This window comes from Rana temporaria, chromosome 1 (assembly GCF_905171775.1).
Source record: "Rana temporaria chromosome 1, aRanTem1.1, whole genome shotgun sequence".
In the NCBI taxonomy this organism is placed as follows: Eukaryota; Metazoa; Chordata; class Amphibia; order Anura; family Ranidae; genus Rana; species Rana temporaria.
Window position 1 is genome coordinate 243,865,553 of NC_053489.1, and position 18,205 is coordinate 243,883,757.

At 43.6% G+C, this 18,205-nt stretch overlaps 1 protein-coding gene across 4 annotated transcripts in view; it reads right to left on the reverse strand.

Annotated features, from left to right (window-relative positions):
- Positions 1 to 1,489: 1,489 nt before the first annotated feature.
- Positions 1,490 to 18,205, reverse strand: part of ZNF219 (zinc finger protein 219) — a 94,778-nt gene continuing 78,062 nt past the window's right edge. For all 4 annotated transcript variants that reach the window (XM_040352311.1, XM_040352320.1, XM_040352329.1 and 1 more), the window contains 2 exons: positions 4,110 to 4,235; positions 1,490 to 2,710 (listed from right to left, as the gene is read on the reverse strand). In XM_040352311.1, coding sequence (XP_040208245.1) covers positions 2,130 to 2,710; positions 4,110 to 4,235 — 707 coding nt within the window. In that variant the 3' untranslated portion in view covers positions 1,490 to 2,129. The remainder of the gene's footprint in view (positions 2,711 to 4,109; positions 4,236 to 18,205) is intronic.

The following is an 18,205-nucleotide window of genomic DNA, read 5'->3' on the forward strand; positions in this document are numbered from 1 at the left end:
CCTCCAGTGAGCACTGGAGGAGCTGATCAGAGAGCAGAGACTGACCGTCACCGCTCAGGGAACACTGAGAACTGAGTGATCAGTGGTCATGTGATTGTTCAATTCTCATTCTTGGAGCCGGCAGGGGACATCTGCAGCATGGAGGTGTGTTTATTTTATTATTTTTTTATCCCACGCTTCTCCCTAAATAAATGACCCAGTCTGGAGTTTCAGTCTAACAGAGCTACAAAGCAGGCCTCCACTGCTATACCCTCTCTTCAACTAACCCACACTGTAGTTCTCTGGCATTATTTTGTCATTTATAAAATGTTTATTTGTAAAACAATACCTGTGTGTGTGTACAGTATGTACACATAGACCCAAGACCATTATAGTTTCCCTGGAGGTCTTTACAGGTTTGGTCTCCACTGTTTCCTTCAGGAAATGTTCAATGTTGCTTGATGTCATGGGTAACTCTACAGCTGTCTTTAATACAGCATTATATTCAGTTCCTAGAAGTAAACTAGCAAATTTATGCAATGTGGAAACTTCAACTACTGATTGCCATTTTAAAAATCTGGTTATTTTTCTGCCCTGGCATGGAATATCCACTTAGCTTAAAAATGTTCAAAAGGTGAAGGTAGACTTAAAGGTTGCCTATTAGGCTATATGCAAATGTTGCCCATGTGCATTAAATCCTGGTGTTTTGTGTGGTCAGTAGGCATAGATGCAGTATCCAGCCCTGCTGCCAGCAGCCTGTCATAAACTATGACAGGCTGAAATGAGTGTTACTTTTGTGACATACACCCTTGAATGCATACAACACTAAACGCAAGTAGCACTAGTCACAGCGGCCAGCGACCATGCATTTTAGCCTATCAAATTTCGACAGTCTGCTAGAAGATGGCTGGCCAGGTCTTGTAACACAAAAAGTCCGAGTGTACTGAATGGCAACAACACAATCACCATACTTAGAAATTATAACACATTCAAAGTGAAAATAAACACACACGTTCTATAACTTATGTTGAGTATTTTCTTCACCTATGACTGCCTGCTATTTCATGAAATTAAACACAAAAGTGTATTTTATAAAGGAAACATACTGTACAATGCAGCTAGCGGTATCTGCTCTCTGTTATAAATAGGTCCCTTAGAGTGATGCATCAGCAGCTACCGTGTACAATGTTGTTCTGGAAGTCATGATTCTTTTTTTTGAAGGTTAAAGCCACATTGTTACTTCAAAAGAGATTTTATTTTTTTAAAAGATTTATTTATTTTTCTACAAGAAAAGAATAAAAAAAAATATAGAAATCTCTAAACGTGGAAATGTATTTTTTGAGCACAAACCTAAATAATGAAGGAATGTGGGGAAAAAAAGGTTGTTTAGGGGTATCTACCTGCAGATGGGTCTGAATAACGATCCAAATTATCAAAAATAAAGTCGCAGCAATAAACAGAAACCAGAGGGGAATTTTGGGCAAAATAATCATCATTACTAATGCTTCTATTTTATTCTTTTTTTTTTTTTTTAACCCTACCTCTAGTTTCTTTCAACCTAGTACTACCATTCTGTGTTCCTATTGCTAGCTGTTTCTCTTGCCTCAGATATGTTGCAAGCATTCTGTCACATTAGTGAAAAGTGCTCTCTCTGACTTTTTCGCTATAGCGTTTACAGTGCGTTATCCCCAATCTTTTCCATCAGTCTACCATCTCATTACCTCTGTAACCCAGCTAGTCTCCTAGCTATATCTTGAAATGTTGTCCCTTTGTTTCTTTCCGCCAATGACCGTCTCTCCTCAGAAATGGTGTCAATGTCTTTTTCCAAGACATCAATTATCCCTCCAACACAGCTTTCTTCTACAGGTTCCTCCATGAACTTCTCACGTTCTGCCCCCCTCCTATCTGTCTCTGGCACATTCTACTCATCCCTAGCTGGTATAGAAACACTCACATGTTCTACCTGAATTAATCACTCCTTTTCAGCTCCTAACCTTCTTTTCCCTCTACCCAGCACAAACCTTCTCATCTTCTCTATCTACCCACCATCCTTCAGCAGTCCTAATCATTTCTTCTCTCTTTTTATGTGGATCATGGATTTTGGGCAGTCAAAGGGCACTTCTCATACCATCTGCCCTTCAGTGCTCTGTTCACTCAGTGTTTTCACATGGTTCTGGGCTGTCTCTTAGACTTGGGCTTTGTGACTGGGGGGAGAACACAGGTCTTGGTCTTCCTCTAATGTAGCCCCCCTTTCTACGTGATCTTCTCCCATGGTGTACTTGGAGATGGAGACTCATTAGTTCTCCCACAGAGGTTACGAATGGACAGTACATGCAGCGGTGGAAAGGGTTTCCTTGTGACAAATCCAAGGGCTCATGCTCAGGTCTCCCATTTGTTGGCTGATGTGAGGGACTCCTTCTCCTTTGGCCACCTCTGCTAGGCATTCGGGGAAATGCACTGGGACCCTGGCCCTCACTCAAGTGGAGACGGAGTGGCAAGCTTGTCCCATCCTCGCAGGGGGTAGGCAGATCAGGACAAGAACTTCCCCAGGTAGAAGACACAGCAGGAAGCAGCCGCTCTTGCTGGGATGCACCTTGCTGAATACTCTTACCCCTTAATGGGACACCTGAAGAAAGTTTGGAGTCCCGATGATGTCGTTGTAGGTGATATTTCAATGACCCAGACTGAGTGCCAGCATAGGAGCAATGAGGGCATTTATATGGTCGTTCTCCTGTGTAGCAGAAGAATAAAAAAGACAGTCAAGCATAGAAAAAGGAAGAATACATACAGCAATGAAGAAACAAATAATTCTACAATAGGAAAGAGAGGAGCCATCTGATCCACCCATCAAGCAGATTGAACATATCCTATCTGTGGATGCCACAAAAGGCTTTGTTTCCAATTGCTATAGTACGCTACTACCTTCTTATCTGAAAGAATACCAGTGTGATGTGGGACACTGGAGGATGAGCATTGGGATAATGTCCTCGATTCTGTCCTCCACAGCTCTCAACACGGCCCAGAGGCTTTCACAATTCTTTATTGTACGCAGGGTTCACTACACCCCCCTGAAATTGTACCACATGGGTATCCTGCAGAACCCTCTCTGTGCCATTAGCGCCTCCACGACTGGGGAGCCTTATTAAGTTACAGTGGGGATGTCCCGAGCTACATCGTTACTGGGAGGCAGTGATTAGTACAACAAACTTTGCTTACCATATCACAGTCCCCCTTGAACCCACTAGGTGCATTCTGGGTATTCTGGATGATCTCTAGCTGGTAGCAGTCAATAGAGCACTAATCCAGGCCCATAGACTCATCCTCCAATTGTGGTAATCAGACCGAGTCCCCACCCACAAGGAGTGGATGTGCCATATGAGCTATACCCTCAAACTGGCGAAGTTCAATTTCCAGCATAGAGGGAGCCCTAGCAAATTTGATTGGATATGGGGTGATTGGTTGGCTGTCTCTGGCCTTGCTCCTACTGAGTTAGTTATGGACAGGCTCTTGGTCCAATTTGTATTCCACAGTATTTTGTAAATGTTTTATACCCTGCTCATTGTGATCCCTTTATTTCATATGCCTAGCTCTTAGACATACCTACTGTACAGGACTGCGCTTTGAATGTATTTGTTATAATGTAAAGTGTACTACTCTTGCTTCATATAGAATCAACTGTAAACATCCCATTATCCCTGGTTGTATCTGTTATGTATACTTGTTTCAGATTAATAAGCAATAGTTCTAATAAAAAATAAATAAATAATCAGGTTTCTTCCCTATTTATGGATTCTTCCATGCAGATTTTTCCAGTCTACAAAGACTACCACTACAGTTCAGAAATTCAGGAAATCAAGATTCATATACAACAGCAGGATAACTATATGATAGGGAGAGTATGCATTCATACATTCATCCACAATGCTGTGGAAAGGATCAGATTCAGCCAGTCCACTCACAATGGAAATCAGTTCTCTAATGTCCGCTAGTAAGGCTAAATATAGGAAACAATTCATCTGCGGCTGTATTTTATATGAAAATGCAATTCATCTAACAGAAAAAGGATGAAAAAAGTACATACTGTATGGTAATAAAATGTAATACAATTGAAAATTTGGCTACTTTCTTACCTGTGTGAACTCGCAAATGCACCTTTAAGTGATGGGAAGAACGAAATGATTTGGCACAGAAGGGGCAGTCTCTTCCAGTTGCTCCACGAGGCCTCTGAGAGGAGTTGACACTCCACCCATTCTTATCTGGAGAAGAAATAAGGTGAGTGTTGAAAAAAATCACACAAACTTACTTGCTCGTGTCCCTTTAAAAAGAACAAAGCCAACAATAGGTGTCCCTGGTATACGTGCAAAATATCAATCTCTAGTAGGAGGATATGTAGTAGGAGTATATGTAAGCTGCTCACTTACCTATACTGTACATTATACCAAATGATAACATAAAGCGTTCCTCTATTTCTACCTTCTGTCACATATGTTTGGGTTATGTGGTAGATGCGAACGCCTGGCAGATGATTTGATAAGTCCATGCCTATTCAAATATGTAATATAATCTTTAAGAGCATTAAGCTTTTAGACTTCATCCTGAACCTCTGCTATTTACAGCTCTGCCAAACTGCAACCTACCATGAAAATGTATGATACAGTGTATGACCTGGAGAACATGCTAGTGTGTGGTGTGTTTTGATGTATGCAAGTTTGCCTCTGGTCTACTTTGTAATGTCTATTTCCATTTTTTTTTTTTAAAAGGTCTCCAGAAAAGTGGGTGCATCTACTCAGGAGGCTTTATATATATTCATAGTGGGAGAAAAACAAATTCAAAGCTACCATAGCCTGCATCCTTTGACATATTCATTCTCAGCAAGGACCCAGGTTTTCCTGAACTCTCATAAATGGTGGAAACAGTATTCATCCTAGGCTTTGGATAAGAAAACATTTCACATACAGTTCTGAGATGCCCAGCTCAAGGAACACTACCCACAATGTAAATAAAAAGGTTAAATATATAATAGTATAGTAATAGCACAATAATACATGCAATTTCAATCTCTTTGTATGTATATATATTTTTTTGTATGTATATATTTTTGCATTGCTGCAAAACCTGCTCAGTGCATACTATATATTGTGTTCAACATTTAGGAAGTATTCAGTGGGGACAGAAATATTTGGTGAACTCCTGATATTTTTTTTTTTTTTTGCTTTATGGAACTCCTGTACACTAGTCATCTGGCTGCAGGGAAGCAAAGTTAAAAGAATGGATACAAATCCCCCATATACAGTACATACAAAACCTGATAATGCGCAAGCACATTTCAATATCTGGAACCATGTTTTATCAAGCCGGAGGTCCCATAAGGTCACCTAGAGTGGCCACAGGATGCCTGTCTATGAATTGTTGTTCCAGTGTTAAGACGCACTGAGATACTTGTCCAAAAGTGACATTTGTGCACACATGGAAATTTTGATTCTTGACACTTCTCTATGAGAAAATCAACCCTATTCACGGAAAGATTTCTATGACAAGCTGGTACATCTACCCGTATCAAAAAGCACCTCTAACCAACAGAGGTGTTCATTATCCCCTGCATAATACAGAAACATCTAGACTGGAAAGTTTGATTTCAGGAGCCTCACTTGTTATAATTAAGTGGTCTTATCTTTGCAGCATTTGGATGATCCCCAATTGCTCGCTAAACCTGCTGAAACTAGATGTTTTGGGTAACAGGAATCTGGTAACCAAGGGCACCTTCAGAACAAGAAACATAAAATCATGCAAACTGCAAACTGTTTTTTTTTTTTTTAATTAATGAAATGCTGCATGAACATTTAAAAATCTACTAACACTATTACATTATTGTTTTCATTTTAATTTGTATTTTTAACCATATATAAATGTAATTTGCACTCCACCTGAATGAGATTGTATCCTAGGGCTGGTGACACTTATTATGCTTAGTGCAGATCTGTGTGTTATGCCTAATGTTTGTTCTTCTCCCCTGAATCACATGTTTTTAGGTAATGCCTACTGTGTTAGTACTGCATCTCATCATGTTTCTCGTCTAGTTCCAATACATTTTGTTCTAATAGTGTTAGGAGTCTGGGTCTAGGGTGTATTGGATTTGTAGTGGTTTTTTGTTTATATTTTGTGTTCTTCTGCAAATTCTATAATAAAGAGAACCCTTAAAACACAAATTCTCCTCTCTAAAGAATGAAGAAGCTAAGCTCTATAATGTCAAGTGGTACTGTTCCTCCCTGGTAAATTTAGAGAGAGAGAGAAACACTTTTTTGCCTTTATTAGTAATCACGTAGGAACAGAGAGTGGTAGGACAGCACAGACTATTACAATGTACTAATGGCTCCGTCTGTACTCCCTCAGTGTATGACCTTATTCACATGAGTGCTGAGGCCCGTACGCCATAAATGGACCATTTATTTTTGCAGCTGGAGCGGTTGCATTGAGCCAGTCCATGCAAGTCTATGGGCATGAACACAGCTACTTGCCCTAAATTGACAGGCATGCAATTAAGCATCCTCAAACACAGTTAGTGTACATTCTGGGCCACTTACCCATATGGCTGTCAACTTATGACGCAGCAGAAATCCTTGTTACCTCAAAGGCCCAGGAGGCACAAGCGCAGTGCCCAGCCCTGCTGCCAGCAGGCGGTCAAAATCTTTGACTGGACTCTGTACCGAGTGGTACTCATGTTAAAGGTAATATTCCTTTAGGGCAGCCGTCACTAAATGGCGGCCCGCGGTCCGAGTCCGGACCGGGTGGCGCTTCTGCCCGGACCGCCATGCCGCCAGTATAATTTTAAATGTCAGCGTTGGTTTGCTGGGGCCGCGGGTTTCCCCAGCAACCAGTGACGCTGAGAGCGGAGAAGACAAGCTTGCACTCAAGATGGGGCGTGACGTCACGTGCGTGCCCCGCCCCCTGCAGCTTGCGGGTCCACTCCTGGCTCTCCTTGTGAGATTGGGGCGTGACGTCCCGTGCACGCCCCGCCCCCCTACTACTCGCGGTCCCGGGCTCGCCATATCGCACAGCTTTCGCCCATCTTGTATGCAAGGTATGTGACAAGTTAATTAGTTGTCACTAATGGGCATAATTATTATTGTGTACACTGCTGGGCATATGTCATTAATGGTCACGCTGATGGGCACCTTTTTTTTATGTTAAGGCGCACTCTGATGGACGAATTTTATTTTAAGAGGCACTCTGATGGGCACATTTTATTTTAAGGGGTACGCTGATGGGTATATTTTTTATGTGCACACTGATGAGCATATTTTGTTAAGTGGCAGAATGATGGACACATTTTGTTGTGCCCATCAGAGTGCCCCTTAACATAAAATATGCCCATCAGCATACACATTAAAGATATACCCATCAGCGTACCCCTTAAAATAAAATGTGCCCATCAGAGTGCCCCTTAACATAAAAGTTGCCCATCAGCGTGACCCTTATTTGATGTTAAGGGCCATGCTTATGGGAAAATTTTTTGTTAAGGGGCACTCTGATGGGCACATTTTATTTTAGGAGCAACACTGATGAGCACATTTTGTATTAAGGAGCACTCTGATGGGCAGATTTTATGTTAATATAAAATGTGCCCATCAGGATGTCCCTTAACATAAAACTTGTCCATTAGAGTGTCCCTTAACATAAAATGTGCCCATCAGCGTGACCCTTATTTTATGTTAAGGGGCACGCTGATAGGCACATTTTATGTTAAGGGGGACTCTGATGGGGACATCTGATGTAAGGAAGCACTCTGATGGGAATGCCTGATGTAAATGAGCGCTGTGATGGGGACCCCTGATGTAAAGGGGCACTGTGATGGGGACCCCTGATGTAAAGGGGCACTGTGATGGGGACCCCTGATGTAAAGGGGCACTGTGATGGGGACCCCTGATGTAAAGGGGCACTGTGATGGGGACCCCTGATGTAAAGGGGCGCTGTGATGGGGACCCCTGATGTAAAGGGGCGCTGTGATAGGGACACCTGATGTAAAGGGATGCTGTGATGGGGACACCTGATGTAAAGGGATGCTGTGATGGGGACACCTAATGTAAAGGGATGCTGTGATGGGGACCCCTGATCTAAAGGGCCACTGTGATAGGGACACCTGATGTAAAGGGGCACTGTGATGGGGACCCCTGATGTAAAGGGGCACTGTGATGGGGACCCCTGATGTAAAGGGGCGCTGTGATAGGGACACCTGATGTAAAGGGATGCTGTGATGGGGACACCTGATGTAAAGGGATGCTGTGATGGGGACACCTAATGTAAAGGGATGCTGTGATGGGGACCCCTGATGTAAAGGGGAGCTGTGATAGGGACACCTGATGTAAAGGGGCGCTGTGATGGGGACCCCTGATGTAAAGGGATGCTGTGATGGGGACCCCTGATGTAAAGGGGCGCTGTGATAGGGACACCTGATGTAAAGGGGCGCTGTGATGGGGACCCCTGATGTAAAGGGGCGCTGTGATAGGGACACCTGATGTAAAGGGATGCTGTGATGGGGACCCCTAATGTGTAGGGGCACTGTGATGGGGACACCTGATGTAAAGGGGCACTGTGATGGGGACACCTGATGTAAAGGGGCGCTGTGATGGGGACACCTGATGTAAAGGGATGCTGTGATGGGGACCCCTGATGTAAAATGGATGCTGTGATGGGGACACCTGATGTAAAGGGGCGCTGTGATGGGGACACCTGATGTAAAGGGGCGCTGTGATGGGGACACCTGATGTAAAATGGATGCTGTGATGGGGACACCTGATGTAAAGGGATGCTGTGATGGGGACACCTGATGTAAAGGGATGCTGTGATGGGGACACCTGATGTAAAGGGATGCTGTGATGGGGACACCTGATGTAAAATGGATGCTGTGATGGGGACACCTGATGTAAAATGGATGCTGTGATGGGGACACCTGATGTAAAGGGACGCTGTGATGGGGACACCTGATGTAAAGGGGCGCTGTGATGGGGACACCTGATGTGAAGGGGCGCTGTGATGGGGACACCTGATGTGAAGGGGCGCTTTGATGGGGACACCTGATGTAAAGAAGCACTGTGATGGGGAAAAATGGGGACTTGAGATTCGGACCTCGGCCCAAAGAAAATTTTAGTGACCGGACCTCCTTGAAATTTAATTCAAGACCCCTGCTTTAGGGTCATATATCATACACCATTAGAATTTTGTTTACATTTTTCACTTTAAGAATGTTAGTTACTGATTAACTCTCCAGATGTAGTATTGGCGGAATTGGTCTGTTTTTACTCCACCTTGTGCCAATCAGAAGTGTGTTACACTGCAGACTCATTATCCTCATATCTGCAATTCATAATGCTACCTCAACTTTCAAATTTTCAATGGGCCTTCCTAGATTCCCCCATCACTAAAGGAGTTAAGGTTCTTTCCCTACTTTTAAGACTCGGGGAGGCTTCCCTATGGAAGTATAAAAGCAATATGAAGATTTTATTTTGCCAAAACTGTTAGAAACATATAATATGGCCCTTCATATGCAATGTTTACCTCCCCCTATGAGTAGAGACAATATAGTGCTCCTTTTGAAGCCTGGCAAATCTCCTATGGATAATAATTTGTATGGCCTATTTCAATACTGCAATATGATAATTAAATATTGGCTAAAGTACAGGCTATGAGGCTAAAAAAGGTTCTAAGTATAATACATCTGGATCAGGCAGGTTTTATGCCCCAAAAATTAACAGTAATTAACCTTTGCATATCATTCATCAAAAATGCAGATAATGCAGGTTTAAGAGCTTGTTATCCCCTTAATACCAACAAGGCTTTCAATAGTGTTGAATGACAGTAGATCTGGGCAATTTTAGAACAGTCTGGATTTCTCTGCTCAAAACTTTCCAGATGATTGTCAACTTTCCCCCACTCCTGTTTTTAATATGATGCAACAAACTACAACTATAAAAGTCTTTATATAGTCATGCTGTACAATGTTGCTTAGAACAGGGTTTGACAAATTTGCTCAGAATCTAGGAGCCAGCTAAAAAAGTTAGGCGCCAGAAAACGCGCCCCGTCACGCAAAGCTTGCGCACAGAAGCGAACACATACGTGAATGGCGCCCGCATATGTAAACAGTATTCAAACCACACATGTGAGGTATCGCCGCGATCGTTAGAGTGAGAGCAATAATTCTAGCTCTAGACCTGTGGAACTCAAAACATTCAACTTGTAGAATTTTTTAAACGCCGCCTATGGAGCTTTTAAAGGGTAAAAGTTTGTCAGCATTTCACGAGCGGATGCAATTTTGAAGCGTGACATGTTGGGCATCAATTTACTCGGTGTAACCATATCTTTCACAATATAAGAAAATTGGTTTACCTTGACTGTTGTCTTATTTTTTTTATTAAAAAGTGTATTTTTTCCCCAAAAAAGTGCGCTTGTAAGACCGCTGCGCAAATACTGTGTGACAAAGTATTGCAACGATCGCTATTTTATTCTCTAGGGTGTTAAAATAAAAAAAATATACACAATGTTTGGAAGTTCTAATTAGAGGGAAGGAGATGGCAGTGGAAAGAGTAAAAACACACACATTAGAACTGCTGTTTTACTTTTAATGCCAACAGCAACCACCAGATGGCGCCAGGTCACAGAAGGCCTTCTAGGCCGCAAAGCCGCGGCCTCAATTACCGGCGGGCGCCAGGTCACAATTGCGACCTGATGCCCGGATTTTGTTGAGGCCTGGCTTAGACAAGCATTTGAGAATTGGGTACCTGATGCTGGAGAAATGCTAGGGGACCAATGGAAAATGGCACAGAAAGCTGTGTGCTTCAGCTCTTTGAATGTGTCGCAAAGGCTTTCTCAACCTTGCAACCTTTTATATGTTCACTATACCCCCACTCAGATTGCATAATATGGTATTATTACCATGTCTGATATGCCCAAAGTGTAGCAGAAATAAGTGGGACTTGATTCACAAGCTGTGGTGCTGTCCTAATCTCCACAGGTCCTGGGAAACTGTTATAAATAAAATTAACCAAGCATTTCAAATCAATATCACACTATTATTAGATCATAAACTAATCATAAACTATGTGTACTAGGTATACTGGATGGCATAGTGTTGAAGATACATACTAGAGAGGCAGTGTCTAGAGCCCTGTTTCAGACAAGCAAACATATTCTATTGCACTGGAAGGACACTCCCCTCCCTCGTCCAAAAAATGGATTGATCACATGGGTGTTACTCTACTTTATGAAAGGGTCATCTATCAACATTGGGGGTGTCTCACAGTAAGACAACACATTGGGTAGTTGGTTGAAAATTTCTGGTCTAGCAGTGGTTGACCCAGTAATGATCAGAATGTTAATGTGGTTTAAAAATTGTCTGTACTGCATTACATTTATTTAAAAATAAAAAAATTTAAAAGCAAATGTTTGGTGGAAAAACTATGAGTGTATGGTCAGTTTAACTGTGAAACTGTAGACCAAGGGTCTCCAAACTGCAGCCCTTTTCCTGCCTTTATCTGGCCCTTGGGGCAATATTCTTCCCACTGATATGAGATGCTATTCTGCCAATGACACTAACGATGGGTCATAATTCATCCCACTGACACCAACGATGGGGCACTATTCCTCCCTCTAATCCCAAAGATGTGGCAATGTTTACTCCCACTGATGCCAGAAAAATGTCCTATTCCCGCTGGCCACTGTCCGGCTCCTCTAAAGTCTGAAGGCCAGTAAACTGTCCCTTTGCTTAGAAAGTTTAGAGACCCCTGCTGTAGACCAAGAGTTCAAAGGTTCCAAGCAATGCCCTTTGAAAGACGAGTTTTAAAGCTGAACTCCAGACAAATATGAAACACACATATTAATGCAGTTCTGTATGCATAAATACATCCTCGAATGTTTTTTTTTTTAATGCAGCGTAGGTACCAGAATATGACTTGGTATCAGCCTCGGTAATCCCCTGTACAGTAGAACACAGACTGGAAAAGGGTGCAGCAAAAGGAGAACAGGGGACAATCAAGTGTGCTGTAGTGCAAGACTGTTGATAGGAAGACAGAGCTAAGACATAGGTAAGCAAGATGGATTCATTAGTCTGCCGCTTCTACTTTCACTGTCCAGTCACAGGGTGGGGTGGGAAGGAGACCAAAAGTTAAAGTGAACCTGCAGCAAAGAAAGATCAGACCCCCTCCTTGGCCGGGCAGGGATGTGCTGAGCGGAAAAGCTGAGTAAAGCCTAGTACACACAAGCCAAATGTTGGCCACCATGGGCCGGTTCAGTAGTGTGTATGGCAGCCAGTCTGACAGAGGCCATTCGGTTGGATTCTGTCGAGGGCTCATGACCAAAAAATGCCTGCCAACCGGCTCCCGATCAGCGCTCTCAGCAGAGGAGATAGCTGTACATTGGATTGCTAGTACAGCGGCTCCAACCTGAGCCGGTTGAAGAAAAAAAGAAAATAAAGAAGAATAGTAGTGTGTACTAGGCTTTAACCTCAGGACTAGATAGATGGAAATAAAAATCTTTTGGCATATAAAACAGCTCTTACATATATGCTTTATTTATAAATTTAGTTGTTCGCCTGCGGTTCAGCTTTAATTATTCCTGAAGATGTACAAAAAACATCACATGTTCTATGTATGCACAGGTTGGGTAAAAGGTGTCCTAGAAATGAAAGCGGTTTTTCACAAACATAGGAAGCACTACCCCAATTAAACTGACTAACACTTAACTCAACACACAACTGGCATTGTCAACTTTTCTGCACACATTTTGTAATTTTCCAGTGCAAGTGCAGTAGAATTAACAGGATGGGAAGAGTTATGAAAAAAGAAAAGCATAAACTAAGAGGGTTACAGTGCTTTTGGAATCTATTCACAGCGCTTCACATTTTCCACATTTTGTTATGTTACAGCCTTAGGCCCCATGCACACGAGACGCTGGTGGTAAACGCATGTTCAGAGGCATTTGGACAGCTTTTTCAACTGCCCCTGAACACATTCAATGTTATCCTATGTGTCCATGCACACAGTCACGTTTTTCGGCAGTTGCGTCTATGCTCGTTTTTTCAGAAGCAAAAAAAATGGGTTCAGACGCAAAACGCCGCTAAACGTGGCAAAACGCGGTATCCGCGTTTTGCTTATAGGCGTTTTTAAAGGTGACCTATTTTTTTTACATTAGAAATCTCAAAAATGATGGCAAATGATGAAAAACCATAAAAAAACTGTAATTGCTTGCATTGCATTGTGGACAATCCACAACTTGTGGCATGTGACGTGGCCAGTGGACAATCCACAACTTGTGGTAGGTGACGTGGCCGGGTGACATGGCCTGGTGACGTGGCAAGTGGACAATCCACAACTTGTGGCAGGTGACGTGGCCAGTGGACAATCCACAACTTGTGGCCAGGTGACGTGGCAGGTGACATGGCCAGGCAACATGGCAAGTGGACAATCTGCAACTTGTGGCAGGTGGCGTGGCAAGTGGACAATCCACAACTTGTGGCAGGTGATGTGGCCAGGTGACATGGCCTGTTAGCGTGGCAAGCGGACAATCCGCAACTTGTGTCAAGTGACGTGCCAGGTGACGTGGCAAGTGAACAATCCACAACTTGTGGCAGGTGACGTGCCAGGTGATGTGGCCAGGTGACATGGCCAGTGGACAATCCGCAACTTGTGGCAGGTGACGTGTCAGGTGACGTGGCAAGTGAACAATCCACAACTTGTGGCAGGTGACGTGTCAGGTGACATGGCAAGTGAACAATCCACAACTTGTGGCAGGTGACGTGCCAGGTGATGTGGCCAGGTGACGTGGCAAGTGGACAATCCGCAACTTGTGGCAGGTGACGTGGCAACTGGACAATCCACAACTTGTGGCAGGTGACGTGGCCAGGAGATTTGGCAAGTGGATAATCCACAACTTGTGGCAGGTGAAGTGGCCAGGTGACATGGCAAGTGGACAATCAACAACTTGTGGCAGGTGTCGTGGTCAGGTGACGTGTCAAGTGGACAATCCACAAGTTGTGGCAGGTGACGTGGCCAGTGGACAATCCACAACTTGTGGCAGGTGACGTGGCCAGTGGACAATCCACAACTTGTGGCAGGTGATTTGGCAAGTGGATAATCCACTTGTGGCAGGTGACGTGGCAAGTGGAAATCCACAACTTGTGGCAGGTGACGTGGCCAGTTGACGTGGCCAGTGGACAATCCACAACTTGTGGCAGGTGACGTGGCCAGTGGGCAATCCACAACTTGTGGTAGGTGACGTGGCCAGGTGGCGTGACCAGGTGATGTGGCAGATGACGTGGCAAGTGGACAATTCACAACTTGTGGCAGGTGGCGTGGCAAGTGGACAATCCGCAGCTTGTGGCAAGGGACACGCTAAATACAAGTACACTGCTGCTCTCTCAGCTGCTACTCACTCTGGTCTCACAAAATGGCTGAAATGGTTAAATAATACGTTTTTTTGAGCTTAGGGAGGGTCTTATAATGTTTCTTAACTAAACGCTTATAAAACGCAAACGCAGTAAAACGCAGCGAAATTCACGTCAAAACAGGCGTTTTAAACGCCGGTTTTTGCTTTTGAAAACGTGTGTTTAGATGAGTTTGCATCTGCGTCTCGTGTGCATGGGGCCTTATTCCAAAATTGATTAACTTCATTATTTTCCTAAAAATTCTACAAACAATACCCCATAATGACAACGTGAAAGAAGTTTGTTTGAAATTTTTGCAAAGTTATTAAAAATAAAAAAATCACAAGTACATAAGTATTCACAGCCTTTGCCATGACAGTGCATCCCGTCTCCACTGATCATCCTTGAGATGTTTCTACAACTTGGAGTCCACCTGTGGTAAATTCAGTTGACTGGACAGGATTTGGAAAGGCACACACCTGTCTATATGAAGGTCCCAGTTAGACCCCTTTCACACTTACCTTTGTTTAAGGGCCCTTTTTGTCCGCTAGCGGGGTGCTTTTAACCCTCACTAGCAGCCGAAGGGTTAAATGCGCCCACAAAGTGCCGCTGCTGAAGCACTTCACAGGCGATTGGGCAGCACTGCCTAATCATTTCAATGGGCAGGGGAGGTGGAGGAGCGGTGTATACACTGCTCCTAAACCGCTCCAAAGATGCTGCTTGCAGGACCTTTTTTTTTTATAAAGATTTTTTTATTGTGCACAAGAAGAATCGTACAAAACCATTAGACAGGTATCACATATATTGAGCAGTAAGTACACATTAGTGCAGATAACCATGCCAGCATCCAGCTGCCGTAACTGAACCATTCAGACTTTTTTTTTAAACATCCTGCAAGTGCACCGCTCTAGTGTGAAAGCACTCGAACTTTCATACTGGGGCTGCGTTTTTCCAGGCACTTTACAGGCGCTATTGTTAGCCCTCTAGCACCTGAAAAATGTCTCAGTGTGAAAGGAGTCTTAGTGCATGTCAGTTTACAGACTAAGCCACAAAGTCCAAGGAATTGTCTGTAGACCTCAGACAGGATTGTATTGAGGCACAGATCTGGGGAAGGGTACAGAAAATTTTCTGCAGCATTTAGGGTCCCAATGAGCACAGTAGCCATCATCATCTGCGAATTTGAGAAGTTTGGAACCACCATGCCTCTTCCTAGAGTGGGCCACCTGGCCAAACTGAGTGATTGGGGGAAGAAGGGTCTTAGTCAGGGAGGTGACCAAGAACCCAAGTGTCACTCTGACAGAGCTCCAGCGTTTCTCTGTAGAGAGAAGACCCTTCCAGAACAACCACCATCTCTGCAGCACTCCACCAATCAGGCCTGTATGGTAGAGTGGCCAGACGCAGGCATGACATTCCACCTGGAGTTTGCCAAAAAGGCAACTGAAGCACTCTGAGTCCACGAGAAACAAAATTCTTTGGTCTGATAAAACAAAGATTAAGCTCTTTGGCCTGAATGGCAAGTGTAATGGCTGGAGGAAACCAGGCACCGCTCATCACCTGGCCATTACCACCCCCAAAGTGAACCACGGTGGTGGCAGCATCATGCTGTGGGGATGTTTTTCAGCTGGGGGAACAGGGAGACTAGTCAGGATCGAGGGAAATGCAGAAATGGATGCAGAAATGTACAGAGAAATCCTTGATGAAAACCTGCTCCAGAGCACTCCGAACCTCGGACTGAGGTGAAGGTTCATCTAACAGGATAACGACCCTAAGCACACAGCCAAGATAACAAAGGAGTGGCTACGGGACAAGTCTGTGAATGTCCTTGAGTGACCCAGCCAGAGCCAAGAGTTGAACCCGATTGAACATCTCTGAAAAGTTCTGAAAAGGTTAAAAATATAAAAAAAAAATTGAGGAAAATAATGAAGTTAATCCATTTTGTAATAAGGCTGTAACATAACAAAAATGTGGAAAAAGGGAAGTGCTGTGAATACTTTGCAAATGCACCTGTATATACAGGTGCATCTAAAAAAATGTGAATATCATTAAAAAGGCAATTTATTTCACTAATTCAATTAAAAAGTGAACCTCATATTATATAAATTCATTACACACAGAGTGATATATTTCAAGCATTTCTTACTTTTAATTTTGATGATTAGGGCTTACAGATAGTGAAAACCCAAATTTGAATATTGTGAAAAAGTTCAATATTGTAGACTCATGGTGTCACACTCTAATCAGCTAACTCAAAACACCTGTAAAAGGTTTTCTGAGACTTTAAACGGTCTCAGTCTGATTCAGTAGGTTACATAATCATGGGGAAGACTGTTGACAGTTGTTGAGTGCTGTATCCAAGCATATTAATGAAAAGTTGAGTGGAAGGAATAAGTGTGGTGGAAAAAGGTGCACAAGCAACAGGGATAACCACAGCCTTGAGAGGATTGTGAAGCAAAGGCCATTTAAGAATTTGGGGGAGATTGGACTATGGCTGGTGTCAGTGCTTTAAGAACCACTACACACAGACTTATCCAGGACATGGGCTACAACTGTCGCATTCCTTGTGTCAAGCCACTCCTGAACCAGAGACGTCAGAAGCATCTTACTTGGGATAAGGAGAAAAAAGGACTGGACTGTTGCCTAGTGGTCCAAAGTCCTCTTTCAAAATAAGGATTTCAAAGTAATTTAGCATTTCACTTGGAAATCAAGGTCCCAGAGTCTGGAGGAAGTGTGGAGAGGCACAGAATCCAACTTTCATGAGGTCCAATGTGAAGTTTTCACAATCAATGATGATTTGCGGAGCATGTCATCTGCCGGAGTTGGTCCACTGTGTTTTATCAAGTCCAAAGTCAGCGGATCCCTCTACCAGGAAATTCTAGAGCACTTCATGCTTCCCTCTGCTGACCAGCTTTATAGAGATGTTTAATTAGTTTTCCAGCAGGACTTGGCACCTGCCCACAGTACCAAGACCCGGTTCAATGATCATGGTATCACTGTGCTTGAATGGCCAACAAACTTGCCTGACCTAAACCCCATAGAGAATCTGTGGGGATCAATGCTGTATCCTGGCCTAGGCCAACAAGGCCCAGGCCTAGGGCAGCACGTTGCAGGGGGGCAGCACGGAAAGAGTCCCTGCCGCCTTGCGCTACACTGTTAGTGTAACGCAAGCTGCTTCTAATTTTGACTGTTCTATAATCCTGGACCACAATTCTTCCTCACTGTGCTATATGTTTTCTGTTGCACCATTGGCACGATTATATCTTCTTAGTCCTCTCCATAAAACTATCAGAAATTTGTGCTTAAAGTAAAACTATAGGCAACACTTTTTCTTTCATTTTGGATAGAGTAAGTGAGGGTTATAGCCCCTGTCAGTTTATTTTTTACCATCCCTGTCTCATTGCAGAGATTTCCCTTCACTTCCTTCCCCATAGTCAACCAGGAAGTGAGAGGAAATCTATGCGAATTAAGGGAATCCAATGCCCCCCCAACCCTAACTAGTGTCCCCACTCAAAAATTTCAGGGCGGGTCTTAAACAGAAATGGGTGTGGTCTTGACATGAAGGGGTGTGTAATATTTAAATTAGGAGGTGCACAAGATTAGTCAGGCCTAGGGCAGCACAAAACCTAAATACACCACTGGTGGGGGTATTGTCAAGAGGAAGGTGAGAGACACCAGACCCAACAATGCAGACGAGCTGAAGGCCACTATCAAACCTGGGCTTCCATAACACCTCAGCAGTGCCATAGATTGATCGCCTCCATGCCACGCTGCATTGATGCAGGGGAAAAGGATCCCCGGCTAAGTATTGAGAGCATACAG